Source organism: Panthera leo, chromosome D4, assembly GCF_018350215.1.
Source record: "Panthera leo isolate Ple1 chromosome D4, P.leo_Ple1_pat1.1, whole genome shotgun sequence".
NCBI lineage: Eukaryota > Metazoa > Chordata > Mammalia > Carnivora > Felidae > Panthera > Panthera leo.
The window spans coordinates 93334089-93349119 of record NC_056691.1 but is presented as its reverse complement, the minus strand read 5'-3'; the positions used below and the strand labels follow the sequence as shown (position 1 = coordinate 93349119).

General features: G+C 61.6%; 3 protein-coding genes across 11 annotated transcripts; 1 reads left to right on the top strand and 2 right to left on the bottom strand.

Annotated features, from left to right (window-relative positions):
* Positions 1-207: 207 nt before the first annotated feature.
* On the bottom strand, positions 208-3933 carry STPG3 (sperm-tail PG-rich repeat containing 3). 5 transcript variants are annotated; one of them, XM_042912201.1, is made up of 6 exons: positions 3844-3933; positions 2938-3070; positions 2017-2174; positions 1765-1899; positions 1571-1659; positions 208-971 (listed from the first exon to the last, which is right to left on the bottom strand). In XM_042912201.1, the coding sequence occupies exons 3-6, from the start codon at positions 2117-2119 to the stop codon at positions 420-422; spliced, it is 879 nt and encodes a 292-aa protein (XP_042768135.1). In that variant the 5' UTR covers positions 2120-2174; positions 2938-3070; positions 3844-3933; the 3' UTR covers positions 208-419. The 5 variants fall into 5 exon arrangements, with proteins under 5 accessions (XP_042768135.1, XP_042768133.1, XP_042768134.1 ...); XM_042912199.1 differs by lacking the exon at positions 3844-3933 and adding an exon at positions 3241-3657; XM_042912200.1 differs by lacking the exon at positions 3844-3933 and adding an exon at positions 3288-3657.
* On the top strand, positions 2666-8850 carry FAM166A (family with sequence similarity 166 member A). Of its 5 annotated transcripts, XM_042912204.1 has the most exons (9): positions 2676-2769; positions 3646-3729; positions 4437-4562; positions 6608-6822; positions 6904-7169; positions 7257-7383; positions 7721-7815; positions 8177-8294; positions 8640-8850. In XM_042912204.1, the coding sequence occupies exons 3-9, from the start codon at positions 4507-4509 to the stop codon at positions 8726-8728; spliced, it is 966 nt and encodes a 321-aa protein (XP_042768138.1). In that variant the 5' UTR covers positions 2676-2769; positions 3646-3729; positions 4437-4506; the 3' UTR covers positions 8729-8850. The 5 variants fall into 5 exon arrangements, with proteins under 5 accessions (XP_042768139.1, XP_042768138.1, XP_042768137.1 ...); XM_042912205.1 differs by lacking the exon at positions 3646-3729 and having other exon boundaries at positions 2666-2769; XM_042912203.1 differs by lacking the exons at positions 2676-2769; positions 3646-3729 and having other exon boundaries at positions 4322-4562.
* Positions 8721-11185, bottom strand: TUBB4B (tubulin beta 4B class IVb). Its single transcript, XM_042912196.1, has 4 exons — positions 11046-11185; positions 10659-10767; positions 10445-10555; positions 8721-9935 (listed from the first exon to the last, which is right to left on the bottom strand). The coding sequence occupies exons 1-4, from the start codon at positions 11100-11102 to the stop codon at positions 8875-8877; spliced, it is 1338 nt and encodes a 445-aa protein (XP_042768130.1). The 5' UTR covers positions 11103-11185; the 3' UTR covers positions 8721-8874.
* Between the last annotated feature and the right edge of the window lie 3846 nt (positions 11186-15031).

The following is a 15031-nucleotide window of genomic DNA, read 5'->3' as shown; positions in this document are numbered from 1 at the left end:
ACAGCTAGATGAGGGTGTCCTGTACTGCCCACAGGTCTCCCTCCCATCCCGTCCCCCACCAGGAAGTCCCAGGCTGCACCCCACCCACCCTAGAGAAGAGAGCACTGAAGGGGAAGCAAAGGGAGACCCCTGGCTGAGGAAAGCCAAACGTGGCAGGTCAGCAGCAGGCCACATCCGTGGGACAGCTCACGAAAGACACAACAGAGCTGGAAAGAACCAACAGCATCTCTGTGTGGCAAGGGGGTGGGCAGGTGAGGGCTTCCAGCTGGGCCCTCCTTGCTGTCCGCAGCTCACAGAGGGATTGGCCGGCCAGGAGGGGGCATCAGAGGTGCCCAGAGAGTCAGAAGGCCAAGCTGGGGCCCCCCCGGGGAGACCAGGGTTCCGCGGATAACCGGCCGGCCGGCTGAGCCCAGCAGGGGCTACAGCGTGCAGAAGGGTCCTGTGTCATGGCGCTTGGGTCTTCGCACGCCCTGGATGACCACCCCAGGTGCTGAGGGGAAGCGCGAGTTATAGCAATCCTCCACATGGTAGGCAGCTGGGCCGGGAGTGTGGGCTGCGGAGAGAAGGCGGGAGCCCCACCCAAGCTGCGGCGCCAGCTCCCAGCTCCCCACAGGCTGAGTCCCCCGTCCTGCTCCCAGGGCCTGGCCTCTGTCATCAGAAGCCTCCTTACAGGAGCTGATCCAGGAGGCGAACGCAGGTGAACGGCTCATGGAGAAGGCGGGCGGGCGGTGGCTCTGCAGCCGGCACCCAGGAGAGATGTCGTAGGTGTTGGGGCCTGGGCGCTTCTCGCCCCCCGGGGCCGGAGGAGGGGCCTGGAGCCGGGGCTGGGCACGGTAACCCGCACCCCCGGCCCGCAGCAGCCCCGGCCGGGAGCGGGCCTCAACTGTCTTGGAGGCGGGGCGGCGGCCCCCAAAGCTGAAGGCCGGGCAGGCAGGCCGGTTGAGTGGTTGATAGTCCGCGGGCGATGGCCACTGAGGGGAAAGAGGCTGCTGCAGGCCCCTCCCGCCCTCCCACAGGTCCCCTATCCACGCCCCCTCAGGCTTCTCCTCCAACCCTCCCCCACAGGCCTCGCCCCCTCGGGCCCCCTTCCCGCCCGCCCCACAAGCCCCGCCCCCAAAGGCCCCTCCTCCAGCCCGCCCTCCACAGGCCTCGCCCCCACCAGCCCATTCCCGCCCCGCAGGCCCCTCCTCTAACCCGCCCCCATAGGCCCCGCCCCTCCCAGACCCCTTCCGCGCACCCCCACGGGCCCCGCCCCCGCAGGCCTCTCCTCCAACCCGCCCCCACAAGCCTCGCCCCCTCGGGCTCCCTTCCCGCCCGCCCTACAAGCCCCGCCCCCAAAGGCCCCTCCTCCAGCCCGCTCTCCACAGGCCTCGCCCCCACCAGCCAATCCCGCCCCACAGACCCCTCCTCCGGCCCGCGCCCACAGCCCCCGCCCCAGAAGCCCCGCCCCCCGCAGACCCCCCCTTCCGCGCCCCCACAGGCTCCTCCTCCGACACGCCCCCAGGCCCCGCCCCTCTCAGGCCCCCATCTTCCAGCCCGCCCCACAGGACCTGTCCTGCCGGCCCGCCACCTTTTGCTCTTGGTTAAAGTCGACTTTCTGTGTGAAGGGGCTTTCGCTCTGGAACCACGCTGTCTGCCACGCCCTGCGGCCACCGCCCTCTGCAGTAGCGGCAGCGTGGTTGGGAAGGGAAGGCTAGTAGCCGGCGCCCCACTCCCAGGGTAGGGGGCGAGCGGTGTGGAGGGGCGCAGGGAGGGGCCACGCACCGCGGGTGGAGTGCTTGCGGCCGATGCTGAAGTGGGGATGTGGGGAGCACTCGCGTATTGAAGCATCGGGCACCTGGTACTTGGTGGGGCCGGGGATCTGCAGGTCGGTCACGATGGGTGGGCGCCGCTCCAGTACTGGCAGGAAGCAAGCTCTGGGCCTAGAGTCTCCACAGGCGCCTCCCCCCCACCCCCACCCCCCGCCCGCCTCCCCAGACCAGACGGAGGTAGGGGGTAGCCAGGACCCTTACTCACACAGCTCCTTCAGGTTCTGGGTGCAGATAGGGGGACGCTCCTGGGGGGGACTCATTTGCATCCCGAGGCCAGGTGGGAACTCCTGCCCTCCAGGGGTCCACATCTCCTCCCAGGCGGCCCCTGGTGGGGGGCCCAGCAACAAGACACAGGCCTTGGGCCTATAAGGGAGAGAGACAAGCACCATCCAACCAGTCCAACAGCCACTGCATTTGGGCTGCTCCCCCCCCACACACACACCCAAGCCCACCCACGGCTCCCTGGGAAGTTACTGGTATGGCACAAGTGTCTTCTGCCTCAGGGGGCCATGGGTCCAGTGTTTGCCTCCATTGATGTAAAAATTTGCCAGGAATTTCACAGCCTTCTGGTCAAAATTCATCCTCAAAGTGTCTTGCTCCCTTCCCCAGGGACACCTCAGAGCTCTGTGACCTCACTGGCCAGTCAATGGGCACCCCCGGCCTCCATTGCCAGGGACTCCCTGGAGAAGGAACACTGCCCAGCCCTGGAGGGACTGCCCCAGGGGGCCCCTCTGAGGGGCCCCTCCCCTGGCCTGCCAGGTGGGTCACCCTGGTGTCAGCCTTGGCCAGGAGGACCCCTAGTCGGCCCCAGTGACTCCTGGCTTGGCCTCATTTCCTCTCTTCTCCCTTCTTATCCCAACCCTCTCCTCTCATAGAATGGGGGGTCCCCTGGAGAGCCGGGGTCCACTTTAGCAGGGCTTCTGGGAGGACCGAGGCCTCCGCACAGGGATGAGGAGAGGTGGGTGCTATGGGATGCCCAGCTGTGCAGTGCCATCCAGAATGAGGCAGTAGGGGGGTAGGGTGGAGGGATCCAGGGAAACTCCCTGGAGGAGGAGGGGCTCCTACTGGAAACCCAGCCTCAAAAAAGAAAAGTAATGGCAGGTGGGCCTGGGTGAACCATGCTGACCGTAGAGGCTGTCTTGGGACTGGAGCTGCCTGGTGGCTACGCGGGTGCCAGGCAGTACGGAGATGTGGGGGCCCGTCTTCCGCTTAGGAGCACAGAGGCTGTCAGGTGTCACAGATGAATGGGGCTGCTCAGGCTGAAATGCAAAGGAACAATAAGCCCAAATGAGTGCGAGCCTGCTTGGGCACCATGGCCCTTGCTGTGCCCTCTGCAACTGACCAGCCTGTCAGCCCCAGCCCTGTTCTTGACCTAATCGGTGCAGACAGGGCCCAGTCAGGAACATCTTATCCTCCAGGCCCACCCTACCTAGACCCAGTCTCTTTCTCTCCTGATCCCTTCCATCCAGCACTGACCCTGCCTGGCCTCCAGAGGTGCTCCGGATGGAGGGACACACGGACAAATGGAGACTTGCTTGAGGAAACATGTGTTTCCTTAGGGTGAGGGGCTCACAACCCGTGCTCAGGGCCCTTCCCTTGTACAGTGTTCTCTGAGAGCATAATTGACAGTGGCTGTAGGTGGAGCTTTATTAACAAAGCACTGAACATTTGGGTTAGTTCTGACTGCTCCCTGTAACACCTGTTACTGTGATGGGTGACACAGCACAGATGTCTTCAGCTCAGTCAGTCATTCCTTGGAGTAGATAGATTCCTACGAGTGGAAGCGCCCCGTCAAAGATCGTAGTGTCTTGTGTGGATGTGATATGTATTCCAGGTGCTGTCTGGACAGTGCCTGGGACCTTGCTGGCAATGAGCATCAAAGACCTCCAACATCAGACCTCAGCAGTGTTTATTTCAGGTTCAGTCTTCTGTGTATAGACTCTGGGGTCTTAAGATGTTCATTACATGGGCATTTTTCTATCATTGCACTAATTTTTCTTGTCTTTGTTTTATAAAGTTTCTATACTCGTACATGTCTGTCCACAACACTCGTTGCAATCTTTGTTCCCAATTCGTAGTCTGCCTTTGAGTATTTTTTCTTCAACAGGTACTAGAATCTGCTGATTTCTTCTTTGGTTGGTACCTTCCTTTGTTTTTATAGTTGGAAAGTCATTCCTATACAACAAAATAAAATCACATCAGGAATTGTTTAAAATGGAAGACAGTGCCCAGTTCCAGGGGAAAGGCTCTCCAGGACAGAGTCGCAACAGCTCTGAAGCTCAGAAACCCCCGGACGAGGCTTCCCACGATGCCCGTGAAGCTTCCAGAGCCTCTGGTCTCAGGAGTGGGCTTGGGTGGGGAAGCTACTTTTCAGCTGGCTGCTGGCCTCCTGGGGGCAGCAAGAGTCCAGGCCTCGTTCCGCCCCACACTTCCTGACAGGCCCAAGACAGCTGTCCCAATTCTGTGAGCCCAGGGAACCTCAGTGTGACACCTCCTTAGCCTGTTGCTTGTCTGGGCCTAGGCGTCCCGCCTGTAAGATGGGAGCACTCACAGGGTTAAGGAAGGGCCCGGCCCAGGTAGGGCCCAACAGTGGCAGGCCTCTTCACAATGGTTTCCGGGCAACAGGGACTCCTCTCAGGGAAGGGAGTCAGACACTGAAAGGGGCTGGAGCCATCAAAGGCGCTATTGAGGCAAGATGACAGCTACTCAGAAACACAACCTCTTCACGCCAGAACCTCACTATATCCCTGGGTAAGTGCTGGAGCCCCGGGGGAGTCTGGGGTCTGCAGAGGATGGGGGAGGGCAGCAGGGGAAGGGCTCAAGGCCACCTGTGAAGACGGCACAGAAGCTGGTCTCCAGGGAGTGGGGACGAAGCCCCAGGGCCCCGGAGAGGCCTGGGGCAGGAGTGGTAGGGCGGGGCTGCCAGGGGCGCAGGCCTCCCCTCCCCTCTAGCACTGTGCTGAGAGCCCTAGCAGATGGCCAACAGGTCTGTTAAGAGCAGAAAACTGGGCACGGCCCAGCAGCTGGCAGAGGCTGGCCGAACAAACTCCGGACCCTCACTCCATAGAATGCTGCATGTTAGAAAGACATAAGCATCCGGAGTAAACTGACCAGCCAGGCTGTCAGGCTGCCTTACTCGGTACCCCCAAGGTAAAAACTAAAGTAAAAGTAAGCCCTCTCTGGAATATATGTGCACACCTACACACACGCACACACACACACACACACACACACACACGCACACACACGCACACACACGCACACACACACATCCACGGGAAAGAAAAAAGTCTGGGACACCTGGGTGGCTCAATCAGTTGAGTGAGTTCAAGCCCCACACTGGGCTCTCTGCTGTCAGCAAAGAGCCCACTTCGGATCCTCTGTCCCCCTCTCTCTGCCCCTCCCCTGCTTGTGCTGTCTCAAAAATAAACAAACATTAAAAAGAAGAAGAGAAAGAAAAGAAAAGGAAAGGAAAGGAAAGAAGAGAAGAGAAGAGAAGAGAAGAGAAGAGAAGAGAAAAGAAAAGAAAAGAAAAGAAAAGAAAAGAAAAGAAAAGAAAAGAAAAAAGAATCCAGAAAGGAGTCAGACCCGACTTTCCACAATGGTTCTGGGCAAACATCAGGCCAGGTGATACAGAAGAGGGCTCTTACCCTTCTTGCCTCAGTCCTGCTTATCTCTCAAACTAGCAATTCTGCATTCACTTTGACAGTTTTTAAAAACACTTTTGAAACATTTATTTATTTTTGAGAGACAAAGCATGAGCAGGGGAGGGGTAGAGAGTGAGGGAGATACAAAATTGGAAGCAGGCTCCAGGCGCCGAGCTGTCAGCACAGAGCCGGGTGTGGGGCTCGAACCCACAAACCGTGAGATCATGACCCGAGCCGAAGTCGGGCGCTCAACCGACTGAGCCACCCAGGCGCCCCCACACCTTTGACAATTTTTTGAAAGAAAACAATTTGCCTTCCTTGGGTGATCATACAGGCCCCACCGCTACCCCCATTCGGGGCCTGCACTGCAATGCCTGCACTACTCCTATCTCTCAAGGACACTCAGCCCAGCCGTTACCTCCTACCAGCAGCCCTCCCACCTGCTTTTCAAATCCTGGCTCCATACAGTTGGCTACTGGCCTCCCGGGGGGCCAAAGTCAGTGATGCCTTCCCGGGATACCACACTGTGTAGACTGGGCTGTGCCTCAGTCTGGTTCTGGGACCTGTCACCATCCCTGTAAATGCTTCAAAGGGGCAGAATCCCCGTTCCTTCATCTTTTTTTTTTTTTTATGTTTATTTTTGAGAGAGAGAGAGAGAGAGAGAGAGAGAGAGAGAGAGAGTGAGTGTGTGAGTGTGGGAAGGGCAGAGATAGAGGGAGACACAGAATCCGAAGCAGGCTCCAGACTCCGAGCTGTCAGCACAGAGCCCGATGCGAAAGAACTCACAAACCTTGAGATCATGACCCGAACCGAAGTCAGACGCTTAACCGACTGAGCCACCCAGGCGCGCCCCACCCCCCAACCCCTTCCCGTTCCCTCATCTTTAAGCTCCTTGTTCGTGGGTGGCTGGGTAGAGAATGGACGGCAGTCTGGTGGTGATAAGACTGCGTCTCACCGGTGGGGCAGACCTATTGTCAGTGCTTGGCCTGTGCCGCCCATCCAAGCCTCAAGAGCCCCTGAAAGCAGCTGCTACTGAGATTCCCATTCTGTGAGGTCAGGTACCTTTGCCTGTGGCCGGCAGGCTGGATCCACACCCTGTCACAAGGGCCCTGCCCTTGCCCACTGGCCCTCCTCCTCCTCCCTCCGCAGCTATGCCGGCTTCTATCCGCAGCTGCGCTACCAGGTGGGGAACACCTACGGGCGCACCACAGCGCAGCTGCTCACAGACCCCAGCGTGAGGAAGAGCCCCTGCTCGGTGTTGTCCCCCATATCCAAGCCCAAGTTCATCGAGGACTTCAGCAAGTCCAAGCCACCTTTGATCCCCTGCCGCGACCTGACTGAGCCCTACATCCCCCACTACACCGGTGAGCCCTCCGCCACCAGTCTTGCCTGTCCCAGGCCCACCCTCCTGGGTGCCATCACTCACACTCACCCTATCCATATAGGTCTGAAGCCCTACAAGAACTTTGAGATCCTGGGCCGGTTCCCACCCCAGGAGGTGAATGCCCAGGAGGGGCCGTCGGGGGCAGAGAATGTATCCAGGCAGGTCCTGCGGCCTGCGGGCTTCATGCCCTACCCGCCTTACCCTCCGTGCCCACCAGGCAGGAAGGGGGACTCCAGAGACTTTGGACACCCAGGCCTGCGGCTGGCATACGGTGAGGAAGGCTGGAAGAGCGCCTCCCCTGTCCACGAGGCCCCTGAGCGGGCCCAGGTAACTGGGAGATGTGCTGGGATCAAGCCTCACCCCTGCCAGACGCAGGTGGGGCTGAGGCAGTGACTTGCCCCACTCCCATCCCAGCTATACCACTGCAGGAGGGATGAACACCCACCCCCAGCCCACCAGCAGGAGACATTGGATGTGGGCAGGTTTCACAGGCTGCCCCAGCTGGACCACCCCAACCTGATCCAACGCAAAGCCATCTCAGGTGGGTGCCCAGGGCCTGGGTGCGAGCACACTCCCGCCCCGCCCCACCCCCCAACGAGGCTCTAAGGAGCCCAGGCAGGATGAGGGGGAGCAAATGAGGAGGGCTGCCGGTGGGTCTGCCCCCACCCATGCTCCTGCCCTGACAGCGGTTTCCTAGAGCCCAGCCTCTCCCAAGGTGGGATGCTCCAGCCCACCCACTGCCGCCCGGCCCCAACGGGAAACTGACGTTTAGGGAAGGAGCCCCAACAGACTTCCCTGACATACCTGGGGACAGGTGGGTACGCCCAGAGAAAGGTGGAGGGGACCTGGGGCAGGACCCTGATGACTCCATCCCCTAGGCTATGCTGGCTTTGTCCCTCGCTTTGCCTGGGTGATGGGGGTGAATTACTGCGATGGTGTCACACAGGCTATGGACGAGTTTGACAAGAATCAGGTACGAGGACGTCATCTCTGGGCCTGCTCCCAAATGCCCATCATGGCCCGCAAGGTGGTGTCCGCACCTCCCGGGAGGCAGGAGCATGGCCAAGGCTCAGCCGGCTTCCCCAGAGGGGACTGTGGAGGGCAGGCTTCCTCAGAGGCCTGGGGAGGGGGGACTGCCTGGCCCAAAGAGGCTGCTCCCCCTCATGCTTCTGACCAGACCTAGGCTCACTACTCCCCAGCATTGTGGGGAGAAGGCAGGGCAGAAGAGACCTTGGGAGCATTAGCCACTTCTCAGATCACCAGCCCAGCCTCCATTACCCGTCGCACTTACTGGTTGGTGAAGGCAGCACGTCAGCACCTGCCTGTTTCCACAGTTCCTGATCAAAAATCCCATCTGTGCCCTGGGTGAAAGGCTGCCCAGAACACACTGGCCCAGCAACACCATCTATAACAGCAAGGGCCTGATACCTTTCTACATGGGGTTTATACCATGTGAGTACACAACAGACACCCCCCCCCCCCCACCTGCTCAACAAGGGCAGAGTGACCAGGCTGCTCCAGGAAGGAGTTGGGTGACTGGGGTCCCCTACCCACGCTGTACCACTGGCACAGAGCCAGCGGTACGATCCCAGGGTTCATATCCCCCCTGGCGTGGAAAGGGCTCAGCCCCTTACTCAAAGCCAGAGGCTGGCTGCTTCCAGACCACGCTGGTCCTCCAGAGGTTCAGTGTGGACAGGCCAAGCCCATCTTCAGGAGGCAGATGCCCAGGGTAGCCCTCTGAATGCCCTACCTGGGTGTGGGCAAGGCTGGGGCTCAGCTGCGGTGTTCCCCTTGCAGCCATGCAAGACAACTACGCAATGACGTTTGGCAACAGCACCCGCAAAGCCTATCAGAAGGAACTGGAGAGGCGAGACCAGACACTATGAAAATGCTTTAATGGTGGCGTCTGTACAGCATGTGACGTCAAGACAAGGAAAAGAGCAAGTGCACACAGAGACATGGCTATCAGAGAACAGACCGTGAGCGAATAAAGAGTTCACACAGCTTCCGCGTGCTTTACCGGGTGTCAGCTCTAGGCCACCTCTTCCTCTGCCTCCTCCTCAAACTCGCCCTCCTCCTCGGCCGTGGCGTCCTGGTACTGCTGGTACTCGGACACCAGGTCGTTCATGTTGCTCTCGGCCTCGGTGAACTCCATCTCGTCCATGCCCTCGCCCGTGTACCAGTGCAGGAAGGCCTTGCGCCGGAACATGGCCGTGAACTGCTCCGAGATGCGCTTGAACAGCTCCTGGATGGCCGTGCTGTTGCCGATGAAGGTGGCGGACATTTTCAGCCCCCGGGGCGGGATGTCACAGACGGCGGTCTTCACGTTGTTGGGGATCCACTCGACGAAGTAGCTGCTGTTCTTGTTTTGGACGTTCAGCATCTGCTCGTCCACCTCCTTCATGGACATGCGACCCCTGAACACTGCGGCCACGGTCAGGTAGCGGCCGTGGCGGGGGTCACAGGCAGCCATCATGTTCTTCGCATCGAACATCTGCTGGGTGAGCTCGGGCACCGTCAGGGCCCGGTACTGTTGGCTGCCTCGGCTGGTCAGTGGGGCGAAGCCGGGCATGAAGAAATGCAGGCGGGGGAAGGGGACCATGTTGACAGCCAGCTTGCGCAGGTCAGCATTGAGCTGGCCGGGAAAGCGCAGGCAGGTGGTGACCCCGCTCATGGTGGCTGACACCAGGTGGTTGAGGTCCCCATAGGTAGGAGTGGTCAGTTTTAGGGTTCTGAAGCAGATGTCATAGAGGGCCTCGTTATCAATGCAATAGGTTTCGTCTGTGTTCTCTACGAGCTGATGGACCGAGAGGGTGGCGTTATAAGGCTCCACCACCGTGTCCGACACCTTGGGCGAGGGCACCACACTGAACGTGTTCATGATCCTGTCGGGGTACTCCTCCCGGATCTTGCTGATGAGGAGGGTACCCATCCCAGACCCGGTGCCCCCGCCCAGGGAGTGGGTCAGCTGGAAGCCCTGCAGGCAGTCACAGCTCTCGGCCTCCTTCCTCACGACATCCAAGACCGAGTCGACCAGCTCTGCACCTTCCGTGTAGTGCCCCTTGGCCCAGTTATTCCCGGCACCACTCTGACCTGTAAGAAGGCAGCCAGTCACTCTTTGCCGGGCATGTGGTCCCCACTGGTCACCCGTGCCAAAAAAACCCCAAATAACATGGTGTGAACTCAACCTGCAGGTAGAGGAAATGGACCCCCAAGCCAGAAGGTTAAGAGCCTACCCGATTAAAAATTAAGTTAGGAATCAAGCCAAGATGGCTTAACAATAAGCCATCCCCTCCCACAGGCGGCCCCTGCCAATTCTCAAGGACAGATGAGCTGCAAACACAGCTTCCACTGCCTGCAATTCAACGTTTGTAGCAGAAAGATTACATCTGCTGACTCCTTCCCTGCGGGTGGACAGCTGGGCCTCCCTCCCAAAGCCGCTTTACGAGGAGATTGACTCCAGGGAGAGGAGGAAGGTGTCCACGGACGCTAGCGTCTGCTCAGGGGGCAGAGTGGATCAGGATCTCAGCTCTGCGGTACCGACGGCGGTGACCTTGGGCACCCCTTGACCTTTGAGCCGCCCAGCCCCTACCGCGGCTCACCGAAAACGAAGTTGTCTGGCCTGAAGATTTGACCGAAGGGTCCCGAGCGCACGGAATCCATGGTGCCCGGTTCCAGGTCCACGAGCACAGCTCGGGGCACATACTTGCCACCTGGGACGGGGGGGGGGGGGGGGGGGAAGGGTAAGAGAACGTCAGCGAGAGAAGGGCCGCGGGGGAGGCAAGAAGGAGTTAGGAAAGGGGCGTGGTGTCTCACCGGTGGCCTCGTTGTAGTACACGTTGATCCGCTCCAACTGCAGGTCGCTATCGCCGTGGTAAGTGCCGGTAGGATCGATGCCATGCTCGTCACTGATCACCTCCCAGAACTGCGAGAGACGCCGGCGGGCCGGGCCGAGGCTGAGTCACGCCGGCGGGGCCCGGAGTCGGCCCCGCCCCGGATGGGCGCGGCCCTCCCCTCCCCCGCCACCCCGCGGCCGCCTCCAGATCCGTCCCCGGGGGCCAGCGCCGCAGCCCCGGCCCCGACCCTGTGCCGGGCCGCAATGCGGGTCGCCGTCCGCCCACCGGCCCGCTGCCGCCATCTTTTCCGCCGCCCGCCCACCCGCCCGGGAGACCCGCGCCGGGGCCCGTGCGCCCCACTACCCACCTTAGCGCCGATCTGGTTGCCGCACTGGCCGGCCTGCAGGTGCACGATCTCCCTCATGGCGGCGGCGGCGGCGGCGGCGCGGGCGGAAGGACGGACGCAAGAGCCGAAGAACGGGCGCGCAGAGTGCTACAACCGACGCTCCGCCAACGCTTATATATCCGTCGCACCCGCCTCCGCCAGCCTCGTATTGGGCCGCGAGAACGAGGCTGGCAAACATCCTGGTTTGACTGGCCGTGTTTCCCGTCAATCCAACCGCCTAACACCCACCTTCCCACCGCCGTTCGCTCTTCATTGGTCAGCCTCGGTCTCTGCTCTCCCTATCAAAAACCCCTCCCTCGCGCTGCAGTACTCTGGCCATTGGGTGTTTCAAATGATTGATTTGTCCTCTCATTGGCTGGCTCCGGAGAGCACGCCGACCTAGGGCCAGCGTCCTGGTAACCGCCGCAGTGCCGCGGGGACGCGCGCGGGCGGGGCGGGCTCCGGGGGCGGGCTGCGGGCGCGGGCTGGGACTTATCGCCCCAGGGAGGGCCAGCCGGACGGGCCGAGGGGTGGGCGCAGTCCGCGGTCCGCGCCCCGGGAAACGCAGGTGGGGCGGCGGCGTAGGGCTGTGCCCTTGCGGGCCGCGCGCGCACACGTGCAGGAGACTGCAGCCCCGGGGGGCGAGCGCGCGGGCCGGGCCAGCCGAGCGCCTTCTCCGGCAAGGCTGCCTAGGACCCCGGGGAACGAAACGAGGGGGCGGGGGCGGGGGCGGGGGCGGCGCCGGGACGAGCGTGTGGGCGAGGCCTGGCGGTCCCGGGCTGCCCTCCTCCGTCCCAACGCCCGCTCCGGTCGCGGTCAGGTGAGGGAGCACGTGGGGCCTCGGCCCCGGGGCCTGGGGAGGGGAGGGAAGGGCGGGGGCCTGCCTGGCCGCGGCGCGCACTTGTTGTGGAGACGAGTTGGCCCCGCGCCGGTCGCCTGGTGCCTCGGCCCCAGGGGCGCACAGAGCTGCGTGGAGACGAGGGCGGGCCCCCGATCTCCGGGCGCTCCGTCCCCGCTTCCCCCCCCCCCCCCATACCTGGGCTTGACAAATGCGTTTACTTTTTCTGTAGTTTGTGAAGGAAAAAAACAGTTAAATTACATATGGTCGCATTTGTAATCAGTCGTTTTAAAAACTGCATTTGCGTACGTTTTTGTAACATTTTAAAACAACTGAATCACACCCTTTGGTCAGCCTTGAACTGTCTCCCTTGCTGTGGCCACTGGAGCCTCCCTAGATTCTGGTTTTCTCAGGGAACTTCCCACTTCCTTTGTCTCCCGACCCAGAGGTGTTGGGGGGCAATACCTGGTTATGTTCTGTAAGGAGAACGCACTTTCTTTGGATAACACCGAACGGTATGCGATTCCGCGTTACTGTGGCATACGTGCGACCTTAACATATTATGGAATGCGACGCCCGAAACTGAACTGTGGATGAAATTGTTGAGACGAGCAGCGTGCTGGCACAGAGGTTAGCATTTTCATCCCCTGGAGAGCGGTCTGCAGCTGGGCTCCTCGGGATTGCGGTCCTGGCCTGGAGGGTGAGTCAGCAGTCAGTCCCAGCGGGGCCTGGGGAACCAGCCCCCTCCCCCACATACCTGCCCGGAAGGTGGACCTAGCTTCTGTTGCTCACGGGTCTCCCTCCCCCCCCTCCCCCCAGCAGGTGCTGTGCACAGGGTCACTGCCTGGCATCCCGGTTTCCTCACAGTGCCCTGCAAAGTAACTCAGCTGCCCAAGCAGCAGTCGGCAAGGCCCGGCTCTGTGGCAGTCATAAACCCACAAATCGGGTGAGAAAGAGAGAAGCTCAGATGTCTCCCCCACCCCCCACCCCCCCCCCCCACCATGAGCCAGCGGGTGGTACAAAGCCCGGGGGAGGTTGCTCTTTGAGGTGTCTGTCAAAGCCTCTTCTCATCGCTCTCCCCCAGGGTGTATGGCCTGACATCCCCACTTTCTGGAAAAGGCCCGTGCCCACAGTTCAGTGTGGCACCTCCGCTTCATATGGGTGATGGAACAGAGGCTGTGTTTCTGCCCAGGTGTGAGCCTCCGAGCTCTGAGACACCAGCTTGTCCACCTCGCCCTTCACATTGTCCCCGTGAGATGGACACGGGAACAAGACAGCACAAGTCTCCCTGTGGCTCTCAGGCTTGAGCCCAAGAACCAAGGTGGCTGCTGCTGCACTGGGCTGGCTGGCGGAGGCCCTGCAGATCCCCACCCTGAGCCAAAGCGGTTCCTGCCACAGTGTGCAGAGATGGGCCTTAATGGGGCAGCAGGGCCAGCCCCGGGGGCCTGGGCCCCGTGGGGGTCCGTGGCCGGGAGCCATGCAGGGCAGAGAGGGCCAGACGTGCTGGGAAGCCTGGGCAGGGGCCGTGGGAGTGCTGGGCGCCTGCCCCTCCCGCCCCAGCCTGCAGCTGTTGGAGGCATCCACAAACGAAGGCTCTGTTTACTCGTGGCCATGGTCCCAGCGGGAGGGTGCGTTACCGCCGGGCAGGGGCAGCAGGCAGACAGTCCTTCACGGCCTCAAAGGACCTGCAGTCAGCCTTTGTGGGCGGCCTCACCCGCCCCGGAAGGAGGGATGCATGGGGTACTTTCTTCCCCTCTCTCTGTCCCCACAGTGGGGACAGAAAGCTTCCACCACCACCACCACCACCACCGCCCCCAATCTCCCCAGGGAACTAGCCAGGCCCAGCCCCACCTCTGGGAACTTTCATCAGAGGAACCTTGAGGCTGATGTCCACCACCAGGAGCGTCCTGAGGTCACTGAAATCGGAGGGAACCAAGCTGTCATGGATGAGCCTGCTGCGGGGGTCTTGATCCCATGAGCCCCAGAACAAGTAGCTACCTCCCTCAGTGGGCAGTGAACTTCAGGCTTAGGAGGCCTGGGATCTTGGGGGGGGGGGGGACAGGGGGCATGGGGAATGAGGGGACCGAGAGCTGAGAGGACATGGGGAGGGCTGGGAGTTCTGAGGGGGAGTGGAAAGGCGGGACCAAGGGCAAGAAGTGACCCGGGACTCCTCAGGCCTCCCCTTCGTGGCCATTCAGACCTCTTCCCACACTGGGTCCCGGTAGGCAGACCCAGAGGGCCCGGGAAAGAGGTGCCTCCCCCAGCGGGCAGCATTCCCTGGACAAGGAGGAGGTGATGACCACAGCAGCATACTAAGAACTGGGCAACCCAGGCCCCTGCCCAGGGTCATCTCCACTTCTGATGGAGGTGGGCATGTGCCCCTCGACGCGTGAGTTCTGGGCGACAGATGTAATTCTACCTAAGAAGCTTTCGTTGTTTTGGGCAGGGGTGGGGAGGTGAGAGAGGTGCTGTAGGAAGCCCTGGGATGGGAGCAGGGAGGCCCTGACTCCCTGGAGTCAGCTTACTGGCTGGCAGGCAGACAAGCCTTACAGGGCGGAAGTGGGCCGCGCCCCTGCCGCAGGGAGGGGCAGGGGCAAGCCGGAGCCCGGGTGGGGGGTGCGCCCTCAGGTGGGTGGACGTCGCTCAGCCTCCCCCCCTCACCTGAACTTCGCCCACCTCACGGCCGAGGGGCTTGGGGAGGCGTGGGCTCCAGGTGCAGGTGGCTCTAGGGGCAGGACCTGCTTCCTGGGAGGTGCCGAGTGCCTGCTCTGCTGGGCCCAAGACAGCCCTGTGTCTCACCCGGACACTGCCCTGCACCCCACCCATCTGAGAGAGAGGGACAGGGGCAGCCTGGGGCCTCCTGGTCCTCACACTGCCCTCCTCGCTCCCTGTGCGTCTGCGGGACCCGTGGGGCTGGCCCTCGGAGAGGTTGCCCACGCCTGGCTCCCAGGCCACGTCCTCTGCGGTCAGGGGGGAATGGGAGACGGCTGCTCCTCCCCCCTGCACCCATGGGGAAGGGCCCCGGACACGTCCAGCCTCCTCAGAGCACAGGTTCTTGCTGAGGGATGTCTCCACCTCCAGAGTGGCAGCCGCTCGGCCCTTTCTTTCCCCGGAGGCTCAGGAGAGAAAT

Excerpts from the sequence above, each read along its gene's own strand:
- STPG3 (XM_042912197.1), bottom strand. The coding sequence starts at position 2,392 with ATGAATTTTGACCAGAAGGCTGTGAAATTCCTGGCAAATTTTTACATC. Across the intron at positions 1,900-2,016 it reads CCAGAACCTGAAGGAGCTGT|TACTGGAGCGGCGCCCACCC; the intron begins GTGAGTAAGGGT and ends GCTTCCTGCCAG. Across the intron at positions 1,660-1,764 it reads CCGCAAGCACTCCACCCGCG|AGGGCGGTGGCCGCAGGGCG; the intron begins GTGCGTGGCCCC and ends CCGCTACTGCAG.
- FAM166A (XM_042912205.1), top strand. The coding sequence starts at position 4,507 with ATGACAGCTACTCAGAAACACAACCTCTTCACGCCAGAACCTCACTAT. Across the intron at positions 4,563-6,607 it reads GAACCTCACTATATCCCTGG|CTATGCCGGCTTCTATCCGC; the intron begins GTAAGTGCTGGA and ends CTCCCTCCGCAG. Across the intron at positions 7,170-7,256 it reads AGGCCCCTGAGCGGGCCCAG|CTATACCACTGCAGGAGGGA; the intron begins GTAACTGGGAGA and ends CTCCCATCCCAG.
- TUBB4B (XM_042912196.1), bottom strand. The coding sequence starts at position 11,102 with ATGAGGGAGATCGTGCACCTGCAGGCCGGCCAGTGCGGCAACCAGATC. Across the intron at positions 10,556-10,658 it reads GTACTACAACGAGGCCACCG|GTGGCAAGTATGTGCCCCGA; the intron begins GTGAGACACCAC and ends CCCCCGTCCCAG. Across the intron at positions 9,936-10,444 it reads GCCAGACAACTTCGTTTTCG|GTCAGAGTGGTGCCGGGAAT; the intron begins GTGAGCCGCGGT and ends GCCTTCTTACAG.